Raw genomic sequence first — 27,822 nt, forward strand, 5'->3', positions numbered from 1 at the left:
ACAGTACATCAAAGAGTATTGTTATTGACTAAGTTCAGTTGGATATGTTTTGAACCGGCATGGCTGTATCAAGTCCAAGCAGAGTTCCCAAATAAGACTGCTCCCGAGGACCTAACATCTGGTCAGGCCTAACTGGGTGAATAATGTTTGTGGGCTGAGGAGTAAGTGTATACTTCTCCAAAAAGACAAGGTCTGTGGCTGGCTGGTATTCTGTTTGCTGTGTCTGTGGCTGGGGAAGAGAAGCGGTGTGTCTTAAAAGATCAGCTTGAGAAGAAACATCTGGCATCTGAACAGGTACCAGTGTCACAGGAACACAGACCTCCGAGGGAACACTTTGCAGAATGGTCTTTGGTTCTAGCTGGTACACCTTGGGCTGCTCTATGTACTGTTTTGCTTCAGTGTGATAAGCTTTATCATCATATGGCATTGGCAAAGAAACTATTTTCTCCTCCAAGGGCTCTGATGCAGACTGTTCTGCAGCCTTAGTTCCGTGTACATGATCAATGTGATATTTCAATTTGTCTTTTCTTTTAAAGGTTGCATTGCAATGTGGGCAGTTAAATGGACGGGCATCTGAGTGAATTACCATGTGTTTGGTTAACGTCTTTTTGATTCTGAAAGTTTGGTTACAGATGTGGCACTTGTAAGGTTTCTCTCCTGTAAAACACAATTGTTTATTATTATATTTAAGATCACAAAAAAAAAAAAAAAAAAAATTAGACATTTTTATATTGTGGAATAGTTTTCTGATGTGATGTTGGAAATAAGCTGTAAGTTATACCTGAATGTGTCCTAAAATGCATTTCCAAGCTTGATTTCCCTTTAAATTCTTTCTTACATACTTCACATTGGTGCAAGGCAGCTCTGTACCTAAAAAAATGTAAACACCAGTTAATAAAGCTTGTATTACCTGGTGTTTTGGTCTACATTTTTCACAATGGGCAAAATAAAGAATTTTGCAATATAAAATTATAATGTGAAGCTATAGTTTTCTTTATTTCTATAACATATAATATACTCAATCAAAAAGTGTCTGCCCATTTCAATTTAAAATATAAATTCTGAATATCCCAAAATAGTGTATTCCCAATTTTAATGTTAATTAAATAACTCTTCCAAGGAGCAGTTGAACAGCAAGAGACACTCAGCAGGGTGGTGCCCAAAGGGTGTGTCACCACAAGTACAGCAGTTTGAATGAAGTGAGTCACAGGGCTACTTCCAGTTTTTTACTCCATGCTAGTTCATGTTAGCATTGATGCCAACTGAAAAGAGGTGACTTGCAGATATAGAAAGCAAGAGTTTTAAAGAAAAGACTTTGCACATACAAGTTTATTCTGTGTAGTCTACCAGAAGCACACTCACTTCTGCCAAACCTTTTCCCCTAGATGGACACTTCTGTAATGAACTGTCAGGTGATCTCTACGACAAAAACACTTTCCACATTCTTCACACTGATGAGCCTTTTCTCCTGGGGAAAAATAAATCAAATCACAAGATCATTACAGTGCTAAAGTTCTTTAAATTATTGAAGTATAGATTCATGTATATTATTATTATTATTATTATTATTATTATTATTATTATTATTATTATTATTATTATTATGTTGACAAGCCCATGTTATTTTGTATTGGTAACAGTGTGAAACTGTGTGTAGGGTGAAGAACCTTGTGACCCTGCAGGTACCAAAGGGAAACAAAACCAACTGGACTAACAGCAAACAGACACAATGGGATTACATTTTAGAGTAAAGTACAACCTGATTATGGGACACTAGCTTTAAAAACAATGAATACGAGAGATCAAAAATATTTAAACATAGGATATACACTGGATATAATTCATTAAAGTAGTGAAAAGGCAACAACGTAAGAGTGATCCTTTCCATCTCCTATACCTGAGTGTATTTTTCTGTGTTTTGGCAGGTGAGCAGGACGAATAAAAGTCTTCCCGCATTCATCACATTCATATCGCTTGTCGTCATGATGGACTCTGAGATGAAGTCTGTGTAAAGAATCACAGTCGTTTGATTTAATAATTCTCACTTTCCTTTTTCACACTTGAAGGTGTTTGTTTTCTACTGTACATGAACAAATGATGTCGAACAATGTTCTTGTGCAGGTGGACATCTGTTTTACATCTCCTGCTATAATCCATACTTTCCTTGTAGCTCAGCGAAAGTTAACCATTTACTTTTTTGTGTTACCTGTGTGAGCTACCATGCCGAAAATTCTGCCCACATATACTGCAGAGATGAGGTTTTTCTCCGCTGTGTATCCTCAAATGTTCCCTTAATGTTGTTCTGTATTAAAACAAAATATTAAGATATTACTATTAAGATATTACTTAATTACAAAATTAAATTCAATGACAAACATTTTAATTAAACATTACTATTGCTCAAAAATATCAACAAATTTTTTTTAAAAAAAAACTTTCCATGTAAATATTTTAACTTAAATTAACTTAAAATGTAATGAATATCCAACCAGTTACCAAAGAACAAACTTTTATTTTCAAAAAATAATAGAATGACAATTTGCCTATTACCTTTCTCTTACAGATTTCCCACAGATAAAACAGGTCCATTTCCTCTTTCCTTCATGAGTACATTCAATGTCCCGCTTTCTATTTCCTGTGTCATTAAACTGTCAACCACAAATGTCACATGGGAAGAGACCTGAATCACAGTTATAACAACATTTTAGGTTTCAGACCATATTATTAGTAAAGCAGAAACATTTTAAATGTCTACTCTTAATAGTTATGCTTTAACCGTTAACAACTTATTAAGCAATTGCATTTGTACAACACTGTAGGGCTCCAGACAAACTTTTTACCCAATGAGCCAGTGGCTTAGGCCAAAAATGTTGTGAGTGAAATTGTTGAGTACCACATCAAGAGCAATTTGGTTGCTTCCATATTAACTGCATGGAAAAAAAAAAAAAAACACTAAAAAGATACAAAAACAGAAACGTATGCTTCTACTCATGACTGCCTGATTGTTCATCTATGCTGCCTGACACTGACATGCTGTGCCTTCTCTGTCCTCCATGTGATCTGTTCTGCCAGTATACCTGTCTTCATATGCTGCTTTTGCAACCATTCTTCTTCCTGCAGTTCTGCCTTTTGGTAATGTGTTTCTTAGCTCAGTTCTCTGAGCTAATTGGAATTTGACCTAAACTTAAGCCTGTGAACTATATACAACTATCAAATCTTTCTTATTCTTCAGAATCTGAGTCAGTGTCGGCAACAGTTAAAAGGTCTGCATCACTTTGCCAGGATGTGTAATTTGGTCTTCGTTTCCTTTTACCTGAGGAAAGCCAGCCTTTAACACAAGGATATGTGTTGACCATCTGCACTGATTGTCACAAGATCTTCAACAGTAGCCACATTAAGTGAGTTGCGTAGCTTGGATTAAGTTTTGTTTTGTATAGATAATCCACATTCACATTGGGCAGCTGATATCGGCAACACAAGCATGATTTACATTAAATGTGGAAGATTTTTAAAAATCTGCGCAAAAGGGTTCTTTTGTTAGCATGACCTCCCATAAACCAATGTAGGATTTATCCATAAACTGACCCTTGACCTTTGTTTTAAGCATTCTCCTTTCCAGTTGAAATGTAGCAACACTGCATCCATTCCTTGTTTTTGCAACCATTTTAGTCATGTACTGTATATCTTTCTGTGAATACAATTTCCAATGCCATGCCAGTACTACCTAGTACCTTATGAGAAACGACCTACCAGTAAACTGCATAATTGTTGTTATATGTAGTTTTTAAATGCCCCAGTCTACCAGAACAGCAGCCCTTTTAACAAGCCTACAATTCTGAATATAAGGTACATGAAATATAATGGAGTATAGAGTCAGTGATGCTTGCATGCCCCCAGAAAATGAAGTAGATACTACTGTGGCCCTCCACATTTTGCAAGAAATTCTTATAGAAATCTTCCTCACATAACCACTTGCAGTGAATAACCACTTCCATTGCAGAGCAAAGTGCCAGTGCAAGCTTGCCTTGGTATTCTTTCCAGAAGGAAACCAAGAAAAGATAACCTTGCCAATCCCATACCTCTGCACTCGAATCCCAAAGGAATACTACACACATCCACATGCTCTTCTCATGCCGTTTTACACTGTATAAAGGGTATGAAGAGGATTACTAGTTTTCTGTACCTAGATGAAACTTCTCTTGATGCTTCAGTCTTGCGAATCTGGATTTAAAGTGTTCCTCACAGAATACACATTTAAAGGGTCTGTCTTGTGTGTGAAGAATCATGTGCTCTTCCAGGTGTGGTCGACAGGTAAAGGATTTGTTACAGATCTACATGTTTTGATAAATAGCTGAAATACTACTCTTTTTCTACACCTTGTTAAAAATGTTATTTGGCTTTAATGCAAAGTTATAGGGGTCACATATGTTCCACTGTATATTACAGAAATGTGTGAGTAACATATACATAAAGGTATTTCAATGTCTCATATATTAACAGTTCTTATTTAATGTAGATTTAAACACTTTAGGTATTAGAACACTTTAGGTATTAGAAACAAAGCAATGTAAAAATGAAGACTTACATCACACTTCCACCCTTCACTCTTTTTCTTCTTAAATGAAATGAAGTCTTGTACACTACCAGGATGGAACCTAGAAAACAATACATGAAAAAATATAAACCCTAATACTGGTTTATAGTGATGTGCAACATGTGACGATTTACTACTTGCCACTGTATTAAACAGATGTTTTCACTGTAAATAGTTTTTATTTTCTTGGAATTCAGAAAAGATTGTTGTGCAAACACTGTTACCTACCTTTTCACATGCTTTGTTAGAGTTTTTTTGCTGGAATGTAGCTTATTGCAATATGGGCATTTGTGTTCTTTCTTTTGGAATGCAGTCTCGTTGTTGTGCTTTTTCCTGTGAACCGTGAGGTTTGATTTAGTGGAGTAGTACTGATGGCAAATATCACATTGAAAAGGTTTTTCTCCTGTGTGAACGTGTGTGTGACTTTCATACTTTCCTAGAAAACAGAAATGTACTGGAGATGCAATCAAGGAAAGTATACAAAAAACACAATTCAGTGAGTTTAAAGGTTATTTAAACATGAGTAATGACCAACAACAAATGACAGTTTAAAATATACATCCATAAAATACATCGTTTTCCAAGGAAGAGTTGTTGGGTATTACAAGTTAAAACTTTACAGCTTTGTTCTTACCTGCCCGATCAAATGTTTTATCACACTTAGGACATTTAAGTGTTTTCTTGTTTGCACTTTGGATTATAACAGGAGCTAGTCCTTCAGGGAAGCTCTGATTGGTTCCTTCAGTATCTGTGTTCTGATTGACCTTGTCATTGTCACTATCCTGTTCAGCTTCGGTTTCATCCGATTTTACTTCGTTTTGGTCTTCTTCCTGCTTTTCATGTTCACTCAGACAGTTTTCCATTTCAGTAGTGTCTGGTCTTTCCTCCTCACAAAGCATTTGGTCTGAACTGCTGTCGTCAGACAGGCCTGTACTTTCGTTATCACTTGTGTTGCCAAATTTCACATGACACTTGCGAGTGCATGCAGACCTTCTTGTGGTATGGTCTGGCTCGTCCAAATTTCTAGAAACGTCTTCTGATTTTTCTACTGACGGTGCGCTGTGAGATTTAGCCAGATGGTTTTGTAAGGATTTTCTGTAGCTGAAGCTTCGGCTACAGAGGGTACATCGGTTGCTTCCAGACGGCTTATCACTGAGCTCAGGTGTTTGTGCCAGTTCATTGTATGATATTTCTTCTGTGACCTTTTCTACATTGACAAAGGCTGATGAATATTCCTCACTGGTTAACAGGTTCACTGCATCAGTCGTATCTAAAAACTTGGCTGCTTCCACGAGAGAAGGGATCTCACTTTCATAGATCAGGAATTCTGAGGTATATAAGAATTCCAGTAGGTGCTGAAACACAGAGTCTGTAATATGGTCCAAGGTAACATGTTTTAAGTTTGGGTTTTTGCTCAAACAAGCTTGAAAATAACTACTGCCAAAAGCAGCCATCACTTTATGTGCACTGTATTGTTTTCCATCTGCAAAAATAACTAGATCACAGAAGGACGATAATTTCTGTCTATCATCATTCAAGAATGTAAGGAAGTTCCTGTCATAATGTTTAAAACATAAATGCTTTCTTTTCTCCGATGACAGTTCTTGGAGGGGACATGGATGTTCCTGATGTACTATGGTGTCCACGTAGTTAATATTGTCTAATGCCTGTAAGTCGGAAGATGTACCTTTGTCAGTATTGACAAAGATAGTCCCCTTCTGTTTAGTATTCGTTCTTTTCATTGTACAACTAAGTCTTGCAAAAATCTGAGATAGACGGGTGGCTTGCTTTTTCTAACAAATCGTTCAGAATTTAAGCATTTTTATCATGCCCGTTTAATAACCTGCAAAACAAATGATGAAAAAAATCACATTTGAACAAAATGTATTTATGTTGTACATTATTTATGTAATTCTACTTTTTGTTGAATACAGAATGTGAGTTCTCCTCTAAAATCCCCCTCAAGTGCAAACATTTTTGTTATATATTTTTCTTTTTGCTATTTTAAACAACTCTGGTCATAGTCTGTTAGTAGTGTGTTAGCAAAACAAACACAATACACCAAAATGATTGTCTGCTTGACTTAGAAGTTTTTCTTGTGTTATAAGCTTCTAAACCACAATAGAATAAAGAACAGTAGATTATGATGCATGTAAAATAAAATGGACATGACAAAAAAATAGATATGTTACAGCGGTTGATTTATGGATAATGTTTAATTGATCAATACAACTCTCACGGCTTACGTGTAAGCATATCACATTATTAGTCTGTTGGCTTTTACAACAATAGCATGTTAACATGGTAAAATAAGAGGTACTATCTGTTGCACTTCCAATGAGCATTTTCTATTTGATGTTGATGTTTTTTTGGGTTTGCATAGTCTATATATATATATATGTGTGTGTGTGTGTATATATATATATATATATATATATATATATATATATATATATATATAGTGACAAAGTGAACTATAAAATATATGGGAAAGTGGTGGAGGGTGTGTATATTGATCCAAGAGTGACAATGAGCCTGTATCCTCTCCACTGAATATGGGTCACACAAGTAAATTGCAGTCTTTGACTGCCAAGTCAGAAAAGACTACAATTCCCACAGTTCCACAGGGGAGACCATTTTGAGACAAGGGTTTCACCTGTCTCCAATTAGGCAGCCATAAAAGAGCATGGTTTTTTCAAACGCGAGGTGTGTAAAGGAGATGACAGAGGAAAAGGCCGAAATAGATTAAAAGGTTTGTGTTCTACCTAAGGGTGAAATTATTGCCTAGTTTAAGGCATGTTTTGGGTTAGTCAGTAAACAGCTTAGCTGTCTGACTTGTAGAAAGGGGTAGTTAAAAGATAACTATAAGGTTTAGGTAGCGATCCGTAATAAAGAGCTAGGTTTTGTTTTGTTTATTTTGTTGATATCGTTGGAATTTGATTTGTGTGACTCTGGATAAAGAGAACACTATCCTGAAATAAAACATACAGGCCGCGCCCTGTTTAAAACAAAATACTGTGGTCCAGAGTGCTTGGTTCCCGTCAGACTGTGTTCAAGACCAGAAAGGACAGTGACAAAACACCCCAGTCTGTCACAATATATATATACACACACACACCAACACACAACGTACCGCCTTGAGATCATAAAATTTGTATGTTATAACGAGGTGTGTAATAACCAGGTACTGTACTGTATCTACACAAAACCCCCAAATTTAAAAAGTACTGTAAAAACTAGTACTAATTGATTAATGTACATATACAATGTATGCACACTAGTATAAATGTTTATTGCAGTAGAAACAACAAACGATTACTGCATGTAACTACAGTACAAAACAATACAGTATTTTACATTCTGTATTTTTATATGTACAGTATTAAATATGGTCAGCTATATATATATATATATATATATATATATATATATATATATATATATATATATAATAAAAGTGTACAGTACTGTAAATGAAAATATAATGTACCTGTACTGAATACTGTACTGTAATTAGTACAGTATTTTTAATTTACACATCACAGTATATTTGTATAAAACTACAGTGGCTTGGTACTGGATATTTTGTAAATGCATTTTGCAAAACTTACTGTACCACACACACTTCTGCAAATCTAACAAACTTCTGCAAAACTGTTGTGAACAAACACTAAACAGTACAATGCATTGCACTCGACTGTAAAATAATTATTTATTAAAAACAAAACGGTATAGTAATATATTAGCGTATAAAACAACAAGACCCAAAACATTAACATACTAAATATAGGTATACAGTAACAAACACAATACAGTACACTTTACCATACAAACTGCATGTTGTACGTTACTTGTTTAGAAAATATTTCATAGACGTCTGCAGCAGTGACTGCTGCTTTTTAAACTTTAGCTCTTCAAGTTTAACTACTGAGTCAATGAACAGATCTGTACTTGGTTGGCTCATCACAAAACATTTAACAACATCAAGCGCTTGTGTGTACTAATTGTTCTAATGCATCTCTTTATTGTTTAAACCATTTGTGAATCGCGTCTTCTAATTCAGCGCACATCGAAGTGCGCAACCGTTCACAGGCAGGTGCACATACTGAAGAATCAATCACCGACTGGATTTTCTCCCGACTTTTCCATATCATATTCACTGTGCTTTTGGACAAGTTCGCTACATAATTGTGCCTGCTTTTGCACCTTTTTGATTTCACTGATAATGTAGAGTTTACCCTTGAGCGAGATAAGACACTAGTTTAGCGCTCGCCATGTTAATACAGTACATATACTGTAATCAAGAGCAACGTTCAAAAAGCAAGTACGTAATATCCACCGCACAGACATGCTGCGTGCCAACGCAGTGTGTGCGTAATAACAGGAAGCATGTACTATAAGAGTATGTACTAAACAAGTTTTTTAAAAATGATTTAATACGATATTTATTCGGGTCCACAATACAGGTACATTATATCAGAGTGTACGTTACATACCAGGTATGTTGTAAAAGAGTTTGACTGTATGTGTGTGTATATATATATATATATATATATATATATATATATATATATATATATATACACACACACACACACACACACAGTACCTATAGAAAGTTTACACCCCCTTGTTTACCTTTTGTTGCCTTATAGCCTGGAATTAAAATGCAATAAAATAGTTTTCCTTTCCATTTATCTACATATGCTACCCCACAACTTCCAAGTGAAAAAAATATTCTAGAAATTTGTAGAAAATTAATTAATGAAAAAAATAAACTGAAATAACTTGGTTGGATAAGTGTCCACCCCCTTGTAATAGCAATCCTAAATTAGCTGAGGTGTAACTAATCGCTTTCAAAATCGCACACCAAGTTAAGTGGCCTCCACCTGTGTTAAATTATAATGATTCACATGATTTTAGGATAAATTCAAATTGCTGGGTAGTGCATTTCAAAGCAAAGACTCAACCATGAGCACCAAGTTGCTTTCAAAAGAACTCTGGGACAAGGTTGTTGAAAGGCACAGATCAGGGGATGGGTATAAAAAAATATCAAAAGGCCTTGAATATCCCTTGGATCATAGTCAATATGATTATTAAGAAGTGGAAGGCGTATGGCACCACCAAGACCCTGCCTAGATCAGGCTGTCCCTCCAAACTAGATGACCGAGCAAAAAGGAGACTGATCAGAGAGACTACCAAGAGGCCAACGGCAACTTTGCAAGAGCTACAGGCTTTTATAGCCAAGACTGTTTAAAGTGTGCATGTGATATCCCAAGCACTCCACAAATCTGGCCTGTATGGTAGGGTGGCAAGAAGGAAGCCATTACTCAAGAAAGCCCACCTTGAATCCTGTATGCAAAAAAAAATCACTCAGGAGATTCTGTAGCCATGTGGCAAAAAGTTTTGTGGTCTGACAAAACTAAAATGGAAACTTTTTGGCCTATATGCAAAGCGTTGTTTGGCGCAAACCCAAAACAGCGCATCATTCAATGAGCACCAACCCTACTGTGAAGCATGGTGGTGTGAGCATCATGTTATGGGGATGTTTCTCATCGGCAGGGACTGGGGCACTTGTCAGGATAGAAGGGAAAATGAATGGAGCAAAGTACAGAGAAGTCCTTGAGGAAAACCTGCTGCCCTCTGCAAGAAAGCTGAAACTAGAGTGAAAAAAGCTACACTGGAATGGCTAAGGAAGAAAAGGTAAATGTCCTTGAGTGGCCCAGTCAGAGCACTAACCTAAATCCAATCGAAAATTTGTGGCTTGAAGATTGCTATCCATCAACGCTCCCCAAGGAACTTGACAGCTTGAACAGTATTGTAAAGAAGAAAAGAAGAATGGTCAAATATTACCAAATCTAGGTGTGCAAAGCTGGTAGCGACCTATCCCAACAGACTCACAGCTGTAATTGCTGCCAAAGGTGCCTCTACCAAGTATTAACTCAGGGTGGTGGAGACTTATCCAGTTAATCAAGTTTGTATTTTTAATATATATTTTTTTTTCTCAATAAAACCTTTTTTCCCCTTAACAGTGTAGAGTACGGGGTGTAGATAACTGGAAAAATATTCCTCATTTAAATGCATGAAACTCTGAGGCACTGGCACAACAAAATGTGAAAAAAAGTTCAATTGGGTGTAGACTTTCTATAGGCACTGTATATAATGTATTTATATGTTAATATTCTGTATAGTCCCTCACCTCTAAATAAGTTAAAATGACACCAGTTCTGACCTATGGGTGCTATAAAACACATATCTGAAAGGTTAATTTAGCCAAACAATTTGTCTTTAGTATTGCAAAGCTAAGCTTCCAGCACTTCAGAATAGTGATCTATCAGACTGCAACATGCTGTTCAGGGCAAGTAGAAAGATATCTTCGTTTTGTCCCTAGAAATTAATAAGCCACGACATTGCTTAGCACGGTAATGGCTTCTACCAAAAAGAACTGTAGACCTCAAACATGAATTCCGTGAATGACAGAAGTCAACTTTCTATGTATTTATTTATTTATTTATTTTCACGTGCCTACACTACAGGACAAAAAATGTAACAAAAGGCTTCCATTACACTCTAATTATACATTTTATTATTATTATTATTATTATTATTATTATTATTATTATTATTATATAATAATAATAATAATAATAATAATAATAATAATAATAATAGTTATAATAATTATAAACTAACAAATATAAGACATTTGGTGCGGTAATCAAATTCAACACCTTTGAATACAATTAATTCAGGGCCTACACAAGCTCAAGGCGGTAGTATAATTATTAATTAGTAGTATTATAATTATTCAAAACAAAATTGTTAAAACAACAAAGTAAACTAGAATGGAAGTTTCTTGGGAAACTTAATCTCTGTTGTAAAACGCTAGCATTGACGCTGCTTGCCTATTCAACTGGAGTGTTGCTAAAAACTCAGTACTTCGAAAAAAATAAATGCAAACTGTCGTTTGCTGCCTAACTGTAAATCTACTCCGTTTCATTGCAGTTTGTTTGTTACTGCAGCCGTCATTAAGATTAACAACTATCGATTGTGCGCATTTATTAAAAAAAACACAACAAAATAAAAAGCACTGTAAATAGACCCTATGTGGTACAGGTGCAATTGACCGACCCTCCTTGTGGACCCCCTAACCCCACGGCCCCCCAATAAAAGGACATCACTGACAAACGACACCATTCACTTTTTTAAAGTCAACATACAAGTTTTTCCTACAGTAACAACTAAATTTCCCTAATAATAATAATAATAATAATAATAATAATAATAATAATACAACATCCAATGTTAAATACCTAGTAGATAAATGTAAACATGTATTTTTTATATAAGAAAAATATATAAAATTTTCTCAGAGACATTCCTACATCGTAACAAACTGCAATCCTATTGGCCGACATAATTACATTACAATTATTTAAATAACCGTCTTTTTATTGCATTTTCCAGTTACGTTTTGTTATACGCAAGTGACTGCCTTTATTTTCCATCACATACAGTTTATATACATGTCATATTTAAATATTTTACTTTTTTGCAAAGGATGTTGGTGTCTGTAGTTTATTAATACATAAACTACATACCCACAGTTCTTTGCAACGGCTTTGTTACAGTGGCGTTTTAGTTGCACGGATCCTTGTAGATATGGTCAGTTCTGTTTAGTTTGATCGAAATTAGGTTTTCTACGTTAGAGATGTCACAATCTGTAAAATGCAATAAATAATAAAGGTTCATTGTATCACTGGTGAAAAACATAGACAATAAAAATGTCCCTACTCTGCAGGTGACGTCACCAGGCAGCCCGCAGCCGAAGCCAGCCGACGCATATTCACTAAAACGCCATACTGTATTAAACTGATTGCATAGCTTTGCAAACAGGTTTGTTTTTAATGTTTTCAGTCTATGTGATTTGAAACCAACACGTCAGTTTGTTTTCCGGATGTTGTTGGAAAATGGCGAGTTGTTCTTGCGGTACTGATCTTGTCTGTTGTAAAGTGTATTTTCTCTTCCTACCACAAGATGGCACTGCTAGAGCTCTGATTTTAAGCACTGTCGGCTGGGCAATTTTATTTTTATTTTTTTTGTGTGTGTGTTTTTCACTTACTGTACTGTATTGTCACCAAAAACCACAACGTTATTTATATATATATATATATATATATATATATATATATATATATATATATATATATATATATATATATATATATATATTAAATACAAACTGATAGGATATAGATTCTATAACATGTTATAGAGGTGAGGCTTTTGGAGTAAAATCTATGTTTCTTTAGAATAGGAATTAATTGCCGTAATCTAGAAACACATTGAAAAGGAAAATAATCGGAAAATCACTGATCCATAACAAATGTGTTAAAATGTCAATACACACAAAATAATAGTGTTAAAATGTGGATGGTTTGTAACAGAATGGTATTACATTGTCATACTAGCTAATACGCAGCTGTTAAGTTACTATAGTATAAAATATTGGCTGTAAGTGTGGCAATTCAGAACCAATATGATTTAGGAAAATATAGTAAAATAACAATGTATTAAAGGTAAGATCACGCTACCGTTGTGTGTTCCCTGAGGGAGATTCTGCAACATCCCAGGTGGAGCTCGATATGATGATTATCCAGCTCACCAGCAGCTGCTGGGATTTTCAGGAGGGTTATAATAAACCAGGCCTTCTTCACAAGTGCATTGAATGGCAATACTTTAAGCAATTCATTTACTTGGATTCATGTAATGCCATATAGCCTAAGTTCACCCACGTTATCCTTCCCACTCTAATTCACAGTGCTTTCAAAGCATACAGACTGGAGGTGAGAAGATTGCATTGTTAATTCTGCACTGAAAGAAAATAACAGCATAACTTGACCTGACTGAGTGCCAGTTTCTATGGTTACCGTGTAGCGTCCTGTACTGAAATGTGTGTTGCTTCTGATCAACAATCATAGCTATTGCTATTTTTATTTTTTCATGATGCTGACATACATGATGCTGAAGTTCTCCGTTTAAGTGTTAAGCCTGTTATGTTTCAATAAAAGAGAAACTCAGTCATCCAAAGGTAATGACAATTTTACACCCCTATTGGATCCACAAAGAAACCAAGCCTGTGCTATATAAAGCCTAGTTCTTCTTGGAATTCCAAATTGCCAGGTGCAAGGTTTGCCTGAAATTAGTTTAAGAATAGCCTAATGAACCAAGTTCCCTTGTCATGAATGTGGTCTTTTGTTCACGATCATTTAAATAGTATTTGTACTGGTATTGTTTCCCAGTTGGATAGTCACTGTACATGACAGTTCTTTGTCTAGTTACTCAGTATGTGATTTAGAGCTGTGGAAGCAGCAGGTGTTGAGATTACATTGAATGCTACAGGATTACAAAAAGGCTTTGTTTTGTAGCTGTTATTACATGTAGAACAGAAACAGAGTCCATGAGAACACAAAGGACTGTTGATAACATTTACTTTCTGCAATATTGCCATTAAAATGTGTTTAATTCAGATATAAGGAATCTTCCTGTGTATACTTAAATGTTATTTTTCTGCAAATTTTGTATTATGAATTGTGGCCTTATGTCTTTTCCACCGTGCTGAAATATTATTGCTTATTGCTCCACATTAGATTTTCACTATCTATCTATCTATCTATCTATCTATCTATCTATCTATCTATCTATCTATATATATATATATATATATATATATATATATATATATATATATATATATATTTTTTTTTTTTTAATAGTCAAAACCAGAAGTGTAGCATTTTGGGTCTATTTTACCCACAATAACCAAAAACCCACTATATCAATTTACATACAGTTGATACAGGATAATGGGTGCCCTGTTCAGTCATTTCAATTCCAGTCACTTGTAGCCATAGAGAAATGCAAAACCATTTTTGAACTCAACAGAGGAGAAGCTGATAAGCAGAAGCCCCTATCTTCCCACACAGACAGCGATTAACTTGTGATTATAGGTCTTTCTTAAAGAAATACAAAAAAAGGTCAAGAAATCTAAAAATAAATAAATAGCATTGACTGAAACATTAAGCCATGCTCCGTTAGTGAGAAGTCAAGTTTATATGCAACAAATGCATGGCTGGTTCTTCCTCTATAAGCAAACAAATCCCAAGCTATATGAATGGCTTGTTTGTTTGTTTCTCTTGAAACATTTCCTCCATGTAACTGTAAACAACAGTGTTGTTTTAATGCAACATTGACAGATGCCTTCCTTTTAAAGCTATTCCAGGCAAATAGCAGGTTGTCATGCAAATCCCTTGAAACCTAAAACGACTGCTGTTTTGCCAAGTGGTTTGCATGGAAATTAATTATGTTCACTTAATGATATTGTCTCGGCCCTTTGCTCATTATGCATTCCAATTTATTCAGGTACATTTACACAAAAGAACAGTAAAAATACCTGAAATGAATAATTAAATGGTTATTTTTTTATATAAAAAAAATATATAAACTGTTTTTGAAGTGGTATTAAATACAAATAAAGTAAGAACACCAGAAGAAAAATGAATATTATGAGTACTTGTGAGTAGGTAAGTATTCCAGTCCATCTAGCTAGGAAAGTCTGTGTCGTGTTTCACAGATCACCACAGCCCTCAATAGTTGTCTGAGCAGGCACAGCGGCTCCAGAGCCAGCTCTCATTGGTGTAGCACAGAAAAAGCCCAGTGGAAGCGCACAAATGGCATCTTGTGAAGCCTGTGGCTTGGAAGCACCAAGCAGTATGTACCTGTTGTTGTGGGAGACACAAGCAAGCACTTGCAACATGCCCAGCAGTGAGTTCACAGGATGATTTCTCATCATAAATATGGCTTTTTCAAAATCTTCCCGATTCAAATTATCGTTCGTCACCAACCTCATTCTTCTGAGTCTCATCAGTATTGGAAGTAAGTTTTACTGCAGTCTTTTTTTTCTGGCAATTTGACAATCATTGAATGAATGTTTGCAGTCTCTCCACTCTGTTGTACAGATATCCATTGTTTGACATGGTATATATTTCTAATGGCATATATTATCAGTACTTGCTGTTATTGAAACATATTAAAATATGATTTGCTCATAGTTTCATGTGCTGCTATATTAACATTTCAACCACCTGTTGTATATCCATGTTTAAGAAAGCATAGTGTTGAAGCACCATTTTTAGATTTTGGTTGTTTTGAGTGTTATGTGATTTTTGAAATGATGTACATTATCTGTTCTTAAGGGTGAGATATATGGGTTTGTGACAGTTATAACATAGTTACAACATAGTTTTTGCATCAGGACAGCTAGAAAAAAGCTATTCCCACAAAAGGTCTCAGCTGGGGAAACTGATAAATGGCAGAGCTTCTTAGACATGGTTGGAACAATCAGACAGACAGATTGCATCGCTAGACTGAGAGGATGTGTGTGTGTGTGTGATTTGATGTTGTTTAATCTGAATATCAATAAGCCAGAGCACAGAAAGCAGCTGTCATTCAAAAAGATTTAACAATATTCTCAATCTGGGTCACCTTCTGTTGTTGCAAATTTAGACTATGGAGAAATCACAGTAACAATAAAGAAGAATATAAGAATGACCGTAAGAAGAGTTCAGTGTGTTATAAACAGACATGGTTTGTAAATATAAATGTCCAGTTTATTATATCTTTAGCACCCCACTAAAATTGTATGTATTGTAGGCATGCTACCGTTTTCTGAATACAGTATGGCCAGACGTCTATAGCAAAGTATATGTAGGCATATTCTACCTACTCTGCTTTTAGAATTGATTGTTAATGCCACTTAAGAGCTGGGTTAGTACAGTATGCATTGATTCTATACAGTGCAACTAACAAATAACATATTTTGGGTATCACAAAATCCACTGATATTATGTACATTAATATGGCTTTTACAGAGATAATAGCAGTGTGCCACTAAAGCACTGTTGCTTCAATTTGCATTATAATAACATGTGTTGGCTCACAGCAAGGGGCTGGGGGTTAGGTGGTTGGCTGGGTTTATCATTTCTTGTTATGCTCTAGATTCAGTTCTTTTGATACATTTAAAAGTCATGTACAGTAGGAATTAAAAATCAGTCAGTCAAGGAGTGATACCTTGCTCTGAAATTTGAGTAATAGCTGTAACTTTTGATGCATAGTACCATATATAACATTTATTGTACTTTTTATTAATATTCTATGTTAGCAAAAACATAGGCCTTTTCCAATGTATGGTTTGAATGATGGAAATTTACTTTAGATTACAGATACAATAATTGTACCTTTGCCATACCTCTGAAGACACATTTGGAAAATGAGTTGTAAAACAACACTGCTGGGCAATATGTTTTGGTTGTCTAAAATGATTTAAATGATGACCTGTTGTAGGAGCTGACAGTAGACTATATAACCATGTAGACCAGTGGTATCAAACGTAGGGTTCCTGGAAGGCTGCAGTCTCTTCTGGCTTTTGTGCCACCTGATCTCTCAATTACTTAACTGATTTGATTAATTGGACACAAGTAACACTTCTCTCCAGGCCTCAAAATGTTTCATAGCTAGTGTACCTTGAATCAGGATCGTTTTTTTTTTTTTGTTTGTTTGTTTGTTTTAAATCAGCAAATATAAAACTCCTTGAGAAATATTAAATATGTCCAATTAAACACATAATGAGATCAGTTAATTGAGAGCTTAAGTTGGAATGAAAACCAGAAGACCCTGCGGCCTTCAAGGACTGGCGCGTGACACCCCTGATGTAAACGATTAGGTCCACTACTGGAAATGACTGCAATAATATTAGTGAAGTGGAAGCATTCAGAATATAGCAGATTACAAGGCTTGCAAACTGTTCTAAGTATGATGTGTTTGTCTAGTCAACATAAACTGAGCATATACAGCAGATAAAAAAGCAGTAAATGGCAGTTACCTTCAGACTATTCACTATTCTCAATGCTCAGTGCGGTTTTATTTTCAATTGCCCAAACTATACTGCATTGATTCAATAGAGGGAATTGCCAAAAAAGAAGTGGGGGTTCCCAGACCTGTCTGTTGTAGCATTGTGACTGAAGTGGAGGTGGCACAAAACCAAGCACACTGCAACTCTCTCAAGAAGTGCCACATATCTACAGTCTGCTGCAAACTACAATTCTAAATGCCCCTGAATCCCATTCTCTCTTAGTTTATAAGTTTAACTGCACATTCATGTAGTTTGAAATGTATCTTAGACATTAATTATCAAAAGAAGTACCAAGATAAACTGTGGGACAATTACATTGTTGTTCTGAATGATTTCTTCCTGTCTTTATTTTCTTAAAGAGTAAAAACTTCAGATTGCAATTTCTTTGTTGTATTTCTTACTGAAATTATTATTATTATTATTATTATTATTATTATTATTATTATATTATTATTATTATTATAAGTCTCTGTTTTTGTTTGACTATGAGTCCAGCAGCTGCTCTCCAGTTCTAGTTGCTTTCTATAGATATGTGTTATGTAGGCTAGATAAGCCAAGGTGTCTTTATATTCATAAGCACCAGCAAAACAAAAGAAAGCTTGAGTCGCTCACAGGATTGTCTTTGGAAGATCTGGCATATGTATCATATATCCATTGCAGGTCTCTGAAACTGAAGAGCAGCTCCTGGGCTCAGATGAAAGCAGCTTCACACAGACTTATGCAATCTGTATTTATTTTTGTACTCTGTAGCTGCCATGAATTTAGGATGCATTGGGTAAACTAATACATGGGTCGGTCAGTTAATGTTCAGCAGGAATTGTTTTAAAAGCTGAGCTGGCTCTGAATAAATTGCAGCAGATGGAAAACAAGCTTATATTCAAGTTCATAGCATAGCTGTCACCTTGTAGTTCATACACATCCAGGGAATATATCGTTTGTCCTGCTAAGTTATGGATCCATTAAAATTAGCTCCCATCCTTGTCCTTTCATGCATTTTATAGCATGATGTGTTTTTGTGCTTAGTACATCTGGCTCAAAATATTTTGATACGTTAAACTTTATTTAAGTTTCAGTTTTTCACAGAAGTATATCAGAGACGTGTGCACTGTTCTGTATGATGGAAAAAGAGCTGATGGACCTGATGTTCTAGGAGGTTCCCTAATTTGTCCAGTACATTTAAATTCAGAAAGTAATAGTTGCTCCCTCAAGTTCATACCAATAGTATTTGACAAAAGATTGTTTTTCAGTAGAAAAGTAATTATAAAAAAAACATATAAAGCTTTGCTTCTGCTTGTGTCACCCAATGTTTTTTGAATGAGGTGATAGAAGTGTCTATTCCTTTAGGACTCCAAAGCTCTTTATTGTGTGTAGTGAAGTTTATGCCAGATTGGTGCTTTTTATTATTGTGCTAAATTGATTTACTGTAGTTTAAAACATTTTTCAATTTCCAATACTAATATGCACTGTAGCAGGACCCTGAGAATGGCATTCTCGTAGATTAGTCATTCATTGTTTAGAATGAACAATACTGACATTTTTTGTTTTAGACTTCACATTGTAGTTTTCAGGTTTAGCAAACACATTCTTTTGTTCTGAATCCCTTGCTCAACATCATTCTATAACTATAGAAGCTGACCAATTACATATTGTGCGTCTGCCTCTGCATGCTCTGGGGGCTTGAGAAACATAATTAAAGGGCTTTCAAATATTGTTATTTTTCCACTACATTTTCCTATTAAGAAAAAATTGTGAAAATCTAAAAATGGTAAAAGCTTTGAAAACGCTGTTGTGAGTATATACAGTAACAATTCCTAATTTGACTCTGGGAAATTTAGGATTTGGTTCCGTTAATCTTTATTGTAGAATCCATATTTTTTTTAAACTTTGTACCAACTTCTTACCTGATGAACTCGGTTGCCCATTTGCTTTTAGTACTTGGATATAGGAACACCTCCTAAGAGAACACTTCGCCTAAGAGAACATCCTTGTCGTGAAATGGATTTTTCCCATTTTAAATGCTCTGGCTAAAAAGAGCAAGAACTTTGCGAAATAAAAGAACACCTTCTTGGCACCGATAGCGATTCATTCACAACTGATACAGTACTGTTTTGTAACTTGATACTCATCATCATCAAACTTAAATTAAAATGGTTTAGTCAATCTCTTCAAATGTATCTTGTCATCGTGAGAGTGGCATTCATCATCGTCTCATTTCTGATTTCCATGGGTGCTCATTGCTACAAAATGGCAAAACCCGCTTCTGTTTCTCTTGCTGCAAAAAGTTGGAAATTATTCAAGCTCTTAAAAAAAAATAAATAAATAAATAAAAACATGAATCAGACACAAGTCGCTGAGCAATTTGGTGTTTCCTGTTCTTTTGAGTTGCTTCATCGTACTGTTAAATAATTTTGTGCATGTCTGGAATATTGCTCCTGGACATGTATTCATAATTAATCTAGAGCTGCTGCTGCATTTTTAATGTGTGTAGGGGTGCTGTGTTAATTTAGTTTGACAGCTAGTTTATTAACGTTAGTTTGACTCTTACTTTTTTTTTATTACAGTTTATTAATATTAGCCTATTGCTTTTCTCATACTTATTATGTTTATTTCACATGTTTTTGCGCATGTGTGACAAATAATACATATTTTATTTATTTATTGATTCATATTATGTCTAGTGGTCAACTCCATCTTAGAGAACACTTCAGCTAAGAGAACACTTTGTTTGCTTCCCAAGGAGTGTTCTCTTAGCCGGACTACTGTATATTTAATATACAGTATTGTGATGTACTGGGATTTTGTTTTTAAATGTTTAAAATAATTCTGAAGATTATTATAGCCTTATCAGTTTATATTGCTGTTTGCAATTTTAGGGGTTTGTTTTTAAAATGCAGTCCAAAGACAATCAAGTCACAGTCTACAGAGATGTGAAGTGATCAAGTTTTTATGTAAGATCACCTTTCAGGCGGCCAAAGAGTATGACGAAAAGTGAAATGAAACCAAATCATAGTGAACTGAAAATAATACTTTTTTGCAATACATAAATGTGAATTCCTGTGTATGTTCAAAGGCAGACAAAAGGTTTGCCCTTTGTGCTTCTTTTCACTTTCATGCTTCATACCACCCATTACATGCCTCATTTGTACTAATCTATTCTAATTTGTTCTGCTTTTTAAGTCAAAGCAGTGGAAATTCTCTCCGTTTTATGAATTACTTTTCTTTGATGCTTGCTTACATTACATTCTACCTTCAGAAGTCCCTAGACCTGCGTTATACAGCAGACACAGCGTAGAGGTTGCATTATAGTGTCATGTGTTCCAGAGTGCTTTATAGACACCATGATGACCATATGCATATGTAATAGCTGGGAGGGTCATATCTCTGAGGCACAGGGCATACGTTGAAAGAAACATAAGAAGTTTGAGTATGTGCTAGCCACAGTTTTTTTTTTTTAAAAATGTACAAAACATACAGTCCTGCACAATAAGCCTTTCACCTCCAGTTCCTGGCCACTTTATAAAGAACATTCCCCCAATTGTGCTGGTGAAGTCAATTGTGGATAAATTCAGAGTCGATTGATCTCCTAAAAAAATCTGTAAAATGCTTGAAGATAGCTCAAACTGGAGAGAGATTTGCAGGATTTCAATTTTTACAGTAAGTACTACATTTCAAGTTATTTCAGATATCAGATGTATGTCAGACAAAATAATCTATATCATCATTGATAACATTTATATGTTACAAAATGCACATGTTGAAAAAGCCTGCGAACACAGGCTAGGGGTATTGTGCACTGTGGCGGAGTGTCCCGCCCCTTTATGTTTATAAGTGTTTTATGTTGTATGTAGCATGTTAATGTTGGTGTTTATGTATAAAATACACGGGATATAAATATGGGTTACGAGCACAAGTGTTTAAAATGTATATTTGTATTTAGGCACGAGGATTGCACAACACTTCAAGTGCAGGTAAAAATGTAATATGTGAGCACGGGGAATTACACTTAATTAATTCACATGCAGCTGTACCGAGACTCCAATTGAATGATTGCTTAGCAATCGAGTGTTGGTAAAGCTGCATATAAACAGCATGTTTTCACTCACTCGGGGTTATGTGTTTGGGAAGTGGAGAATAGATGAGAGAGAGGAGTGTAATAATGAATATAAACAAATGCTACTCGTGCGAGAGGACTCGCACAATACTTGTTGGGTTCGTCCACTTTGTTTGCTTGTTTGTCTGTCTATTTACTTTGGCCAACGCACCCTTTATTTTCAGTCATGTGTTTTGTTTAAATCTTTTGTTTATTATTATTATTTACTATAAAACTCACCGCCATTCATCAGTGTTTGGAGTCTATTTCTGGTCTGATGTCACCCCTGCAAAGCCATTATTATCCCAAATAATAATTAACCCATAAAAAGTCTGGGAGACCATGAATCCTGCTTTATGTACACCCAAATACAGTGCAAAATTGTAATAAATATTGTGATCCTGGGTGAACAGTGGGCTGTTATTGATCCCTGAGGACTGGCAATGGAAACGATTTCATGCCAAAATTAAAATAGAAGCTTGTGGCAAAGCGCTTAGCAGTGTGCAGGTTATCAATAAACAGACTGACAATTATAATCCATGTGGAATGTTCTTTAATGGTTTTTTAAATCCGATGTCCTGATGGCAAAGCAACAGTAAATAATAACAATGGTAATGAAGCAATACAGCAAAATAATAACAGTCCTGTTTTTAGTTCACCCACACGTAACACACAAACACAAATAGTGCATGCTCTAGTGCTCGTGGAGAATACAATTCTTTAATGAAAACAAATTGCAGTGTTGTTGATCTGGGTTTAGTGCTGGCTTTTGGCAACAGCTCCGGATCATGTTAGCCGTCCAAAAAATTACAAACAGTATTATTAACAAAAAACTAAAAACAAACAAAACACTCATGTTTCACAACACAGGTTCTCCTTCTGATCATTTAATTTAACCATTCACAAAAGGAATAGATCACCTCACTACGTCCCCTTTATATATTGTCAACCATGACCCCTTGGTTAACAAACGCACCCGCTCCTTCCTTATTATGTTCAGGTGGCTGGGGTTGATTAGTTGATTAGGTTGATTAACGATCAATCAGCGCCCAGCCACCTGATATAAAAGGAGGCCTCTGCTTCCTCAGCTCCCTCTCCCCAAATGAGAAGCAGAGGCCTCCTTTTATATCAGGTGGCTGGGCGCTGATTGATCGTTAATCAACCTAATCAACTAATCAACCCCAGCCACCTGAACATAATAAACCCAGGCAGGCAGGGGAAGTTAACCCCATCCCTGCCAATTTAAAAGGGCAGAGCTTTGCTCTTCCACAGTCCCCTTTCTAGATGTCCAACTTCCGCCTAACCCTGGTAATGAACTGTCGGACCATCTAGTCCACAATACTCTGTTCCCTTTATTCAGTGCCCTTACAGGTCGGGAAGGAGATCTAACACCAAGAATCCTTCGATCTCTTTCACAAAGCTACAGTTGGAAACCCCAGTTGTGTTTTCACTCTACATAATTTATTGCCCCAATAATACCATCTTGCTCTTATTACTGTGATGTAGGAGGCATGTATGGTTAAGCAGAAGTACTGGTACATGGTAGAATACAGTCTTAGTGTACAGACAAATTTAGGTGATATTATGTATTAAGAGTTGCAGCGTATTTTCTTCTAAGTTGGTTTGAATCTGTATTCATTATTTTATTTTTTTTAGGAAAGGATGTTGAAAAAATGTTGGTTAAATGAGCATATTACATGACTAAAATATCAGTCTGGTATTATTTTAAAAGCAAAACATTAAGTGTTTGAGTGAATCTGTAAACTACTCCATAGAACGTGTACCCCATTCTATTGATGTTTGTGAAATCAATCTCCCATTTCCCTTTGTCCAGTCTGACCTCTCCCCTGCGACAATCTCCCACAACATGAAGAGGTGTCTAGAACACAAAAATGTAGTACATTCTAACAACTTTGCTCTTGAGTGATTGCATGCCAAAAACAAATTCGAGAGAGCCAGAGAAGGTTGACCCCTTGACTTGACAGACATATTAAGAATTACCTTCCATTATACACACCGGCATGATGTCGTGTTGCCTGCTGAGATGGAGACAAAATCAACCAAACTTTGTTGAACTGTAAATACTGAAAGACAATATATTGCAACGTACCTGGACTGTACAGAGTTAATTCATTTCACAGTATGTATTTGAGTGCAGTTTTAACAAAGTCACTAGCTATAAGAACTTAGAATATGTTCTGAGTCAGTAATAGTTATGTATTTCTAGCCTCTCTGGGGTGTATAGTTACCCTTGTGATGTGTGCAGACGACTGAACTTGTTATGATGAGCTATTTTAAGACATACTGTGGACTGTAACAAACATAAAATTATAAATGCAAACAGTAAACTACTGCATAAAACCTGGTACCTTTTACCATAATAGCATCATCTGAATATACATATACAGCATTATACAGTATTTCTTCCCACAACTTATTTTATTTATTGTGTTTCATCTAAATATGCATCTTACTGTTGAATATGCTCAGCTGTGTGTATCACATATAAAACACCACAACCAATCATAAAGCAAACACACAGTCATAATAAAACATATTTTAAACAGGTCATTCAAAAGTGAAAGAACAAAATATTCAGTGAGATTGCAGCACAGTCTCTTGTCAGCTCATGTGTAACATGATCTAAATTATGTTGTAAACAATATGATACAACAATAATAACACGCTAGAGCAACACAGTGCTGTTAGAACATGTATAAGGTATTCATTAATTAACCATTAAGGTGGACACTGTTTTCAGTACCTCGATTAAGAATAAATCAGGCTTGTTGGTGTAGAGAGAACAGAATGCTTTAAATTACGGATTTCTGTCTATTGACGGTCTCCATGGAAATGGGATGAATTCAGGAAAGGGACCATGCAAATGGTTGCTATGACAGCATGATGTGATGCTTTGAAAAACACTGAAGTTTGCTGGCACTCAGACTACAGAATTGACAAATCTGGAGCATTTCAAAGAGAAATACACGACGATACATATAATGTAGTCATCTCTGATTTGACACATTGTTAGTAATCTCTTTCATGAATATTGAATTTACTCACATAAATTTTAAACACACATGATGATTAGACAATTAATACAGATTTTTTTCTTTCAGCATCTGTTCCAGTCAGCAACTACAGTACTTGCACTGTGTTAAATATTTAGTAGATGGGGTCATGGTATTGCTTTTCCCTATGATGAAATATATAATAAATATAGTATACAATTTTAAATACTATGAAATTGTTCAATTGAAATATGTTGCTATAAACTGAATGCAGGAAAGTATGTATTGGTTTTCCATAAGAAATTAATTACAGTACATTTCCAACTCCTTTTGTTGGTTTATTGGCATTCATTAATATAGGGTAGGTTTGAATTGTAATGGATCGTAACACCACACACATTACCATACATGTATCCTGCTTTACACCATAATTCAACTATGTTTTATTATTATATTACCCATGCTTTTACAGAGCTGCAGAGTCATGGTACTAAACTGAACCACAAGGTGGCAGATACATTTCTTTAGCTTTACTAAAGCAGTTAACCTTCAACTTTAAGCATGTGAATGTCACTGCATATGTCAATATTATTCCACTATTATTCCTGCTCTTGACACCAGACTCCTATTCGTTTTGATTCCTCCATAGCCATATAAACACTGGGTTTTGTAGCCCTTTTTATACTATCATGATTCTAGACCTAGTTTATGTTTCTATAAGTTTTCGATACACCCTGCAATTGTAACCACTTACAGTAATGTCTTCTTTAAATTCAAACAATAGTTAAACAAATAAACACAAAAATAATAATTTGTCTAGGAGAATAAAGCTTGTATCCTTTTCCCAACTTGCAGGTGTATTTTGTGTGGAGACCATTACCGCATGCCTATCTGACCCTTGCCAAAACAACGCTACTTGCGAGGATGTTACTCCAGAGTATATTTGCAACTGTCCCTCAGTTCCAATCGCTGTTGTGAACACAATCTGTGAAAAATCCAGTGAACTTTGCAGCCCCAGCTCTTGCCAAAAAAATGTCACTTGTATAAACACTGGTCATCCTAGTGACCTGATCTGCCATTGTCCACCTGGCTTTTCTGCAGAACTTTGTGAGACATATGTCCATCAGTGTGCCAGCAGCCTTTGTGAGGGCAGAGCTAGCTGCCAGGTTGGGGCTGTCCAAGTTGAAGCTGCTGATTATAGATGTGTCTGCCCGGAAGGTTACACAGGTACCCACTGTGAGGCTGATGTTAACGAATGTGCCTCCAGCCCCTGTCAGAACAGAGCTCTGTGCAGGGATGGAATCAATGGCTACTCCTGTTACTGTGTGCCCGGTTTTCAAGGCAAACACTGTGACATCGAGGTGAACGAATGTGTCTCTCAGCCTTGCCAAAATGGAGCAACTTGTCTAAATGAGATTGGGAAGTATGTCTGTGCCTGCACGCCAGGTTACACAGGTAAGTGCATGAATATGTCTTTGGAGGGGGGTCTCTTAAGAATGAAAGGGGGTATAGCTTATGAAGTCATTCCATGCATCTTTCTTGTTTGCATGTATATTCACCATGTGCCTCTTACATGTGCAGTGTTAAAACATGCATTTCCTTAAAACAGGTCATGAAATACAAGATTTAGAAAGGCTTCTTATTTAGATAACTACTGATTAGTGACAGGCTATTATGCCTGTAGGGCATTTGCTTGAGTGTCAAGTTTAAGGATCTTTAAAGAAAGGCATCCAAACTTCTTACATGTCCCTAGGGCATAGGGCTGGTTTAATGCTGACCAAATGGGTAACAAAAGGCTGCACCTGCTTATGATTTGAAATGCTTTCATTGACAGTGTCAAAGAATGATATATCACCCATAAAGACAATCTGAAAAAAGTGTAGTAAAGCCATGGAAGTTGTTACAGTTAATAACCAGCCGCAGATCAGGTGCTTTGACACAGTTATTTTCAAAGCATATGTTGCAAAAGTGATAAAGGACTGCACAGCGTATGTGAATCTAAAGCTCATCACAGAACTGTGTGACAAACTAATAGCAATAAACAATTGACAAAACTTTTTTTTTTTAAGGATGATTGGTGACTTGTGTATATGACAGGAACAGCACAGTACAGTCCTTTTACAATTGGTATGAGAGAAAGATAGGGCTCAGCACAAATCACTGCCTTCTAAGTTTAAAAAATCCAGGACACAGTATTAAAGTTAATGAAACAATACATTAAAAGCACACACTTTTATCAACATTTGACATGTTGTGCTGTAAAAAAAAAAAAAAAAAAAAAAAAACATGATTATTAGTACAAATAGAAAGCTGAATCATTCCTGTCAGTATCTTAGGATGCCATCTGCTGGTACAACAACACAATGTGTTACTGCAAAAAGATTTTTCACAAATTCTTTACTTTGTTTTTTTCAGGCAAGAACTGTGAGCTGGAAATCGATGAATGTCAGTCAGAGCAGTGCTTGAACGGAGCGGCCTGTCAGGACTACCTGAATGGCTTCTCCTGCACATGTGTGCCTGGTTTCCAGGGGGATTTCTGTGAAATCGGTGTTGACGAGTGCAAAAGTCAACCATGCCAAAATGGAGGGCAGTGTGTTGATGGAATAAATCGGTACATTTTACTATTTACTAGAGCATTGCTTGCAAACAAACTCGACACGCTATTTTAATAGACAACTTTTCAATGTTGCTGTAGGGTGCAACTGAATAACTTTGAGACATTGACTGCATTTTTTTTGCATTATAATTATTTCCTCTTATTTTTAATTTGAATTTTGTAAATTAATTCTTACTGATAACTGATTTCATTTACAGCTACAGCTGCGTTTGTTCTGGCACAGGTTTCATGGGCCTTCACTGTGAAATTCGCATTCCACCGTGCTTATCACAACCCTGTTTTAACAGTGGTACTTGTGAGGAGCGTGGTGGGAACTACACATGCCAGTGCTGGCCAGGTAGGAACACAGTCGCACAGAAGAAACATTGGCCTCTAATGGTTTCTGAGCGCCACAGTATGTGTAAAGGGCCATTTGTCCTCTTGCCTGAATGTTTGTGTCTTTGTCTGTGAAGTTTCCATTTCTGTTATTTGTGTGTCACCACCTCCATAACCCAATAAACTCCTATCAGTGTCCTCCTAACTAAGACATGACTTGAT

General features: G+C 35.8%; 2 protein-coding genes across 3 annotated transcripts in view; one reads left to right on the top strand and one right to left on the bottom strand.

Moving 5' to 3' along the window:
- Window positions 1–34: 34 nt before the first annotated feature.
- LOC121330709 (zinc finger and BTB domain-containing protein 41-like) lies at window positions 35–6,336 on the bottom strand. The gene is given in 10 exon segments (XM_041277431.1): window positions 35–657; window positions 782–870; window positions 1,363–1,468; window positions 1,898–2,004; window positions 2,207–2,302; window positions 2,551–2,680; window positions 4,184–4,331; window positions 4,586–4,655; window positions 4,823–5,030; window positions 5,229–6,336. Coding segments are annotated over 10 exon segments (2,685 nt in total).
- An 8,985-nt stretch (window positions 6,337–15,321) lies between these two features.
- Window positions 15,322–27,822, top strand: part of LOC121330467 (protein crumbs homolog 1-like) — a 29,507-nt gene continuing 17,006 nt past the window's right edge. For both annotated transcript variants that reach the window (XM_041277002.1, XM_041277003.1), the window contains exons 1-4: window positions 15,322–15,529; window positions 25,524–26,123; window positions 27,084–27,279; window positions 27,483–27,622. In XM_041277002.1, coding sequence (XP_041132936.1) covers window positions 15,451–15,529; window positions 25,524–26,123; window positions 27,084–27,279; window positions 27,483–27,622 — 1,015 coding nt within the window. In that variant the 5' untranslated portion in view covers window positions 15,322–15,450. The remainder of the gene's footprint in view (window positions 15,530–25,523; window positions 26,124–27,083; window positions 27,280–27,482; window positions 27,623–27,822) is intronic.

Source organism: Polyodon spathula, chromosome 18 (assembly GCF_017654505.1).
Source record: "Polyodon spathula isolate WHYD16114869_AA chromosome 18, ASM1765450v1, whole genome shotgun sequence".
Taxonomy (NCBI): domain Eukaryota; kingdom Metazoa; phylum Chordata; class Actinopteri; order Acipenseriformes; family Polyodontidae; genus Polyodon; species Polyodon spathula.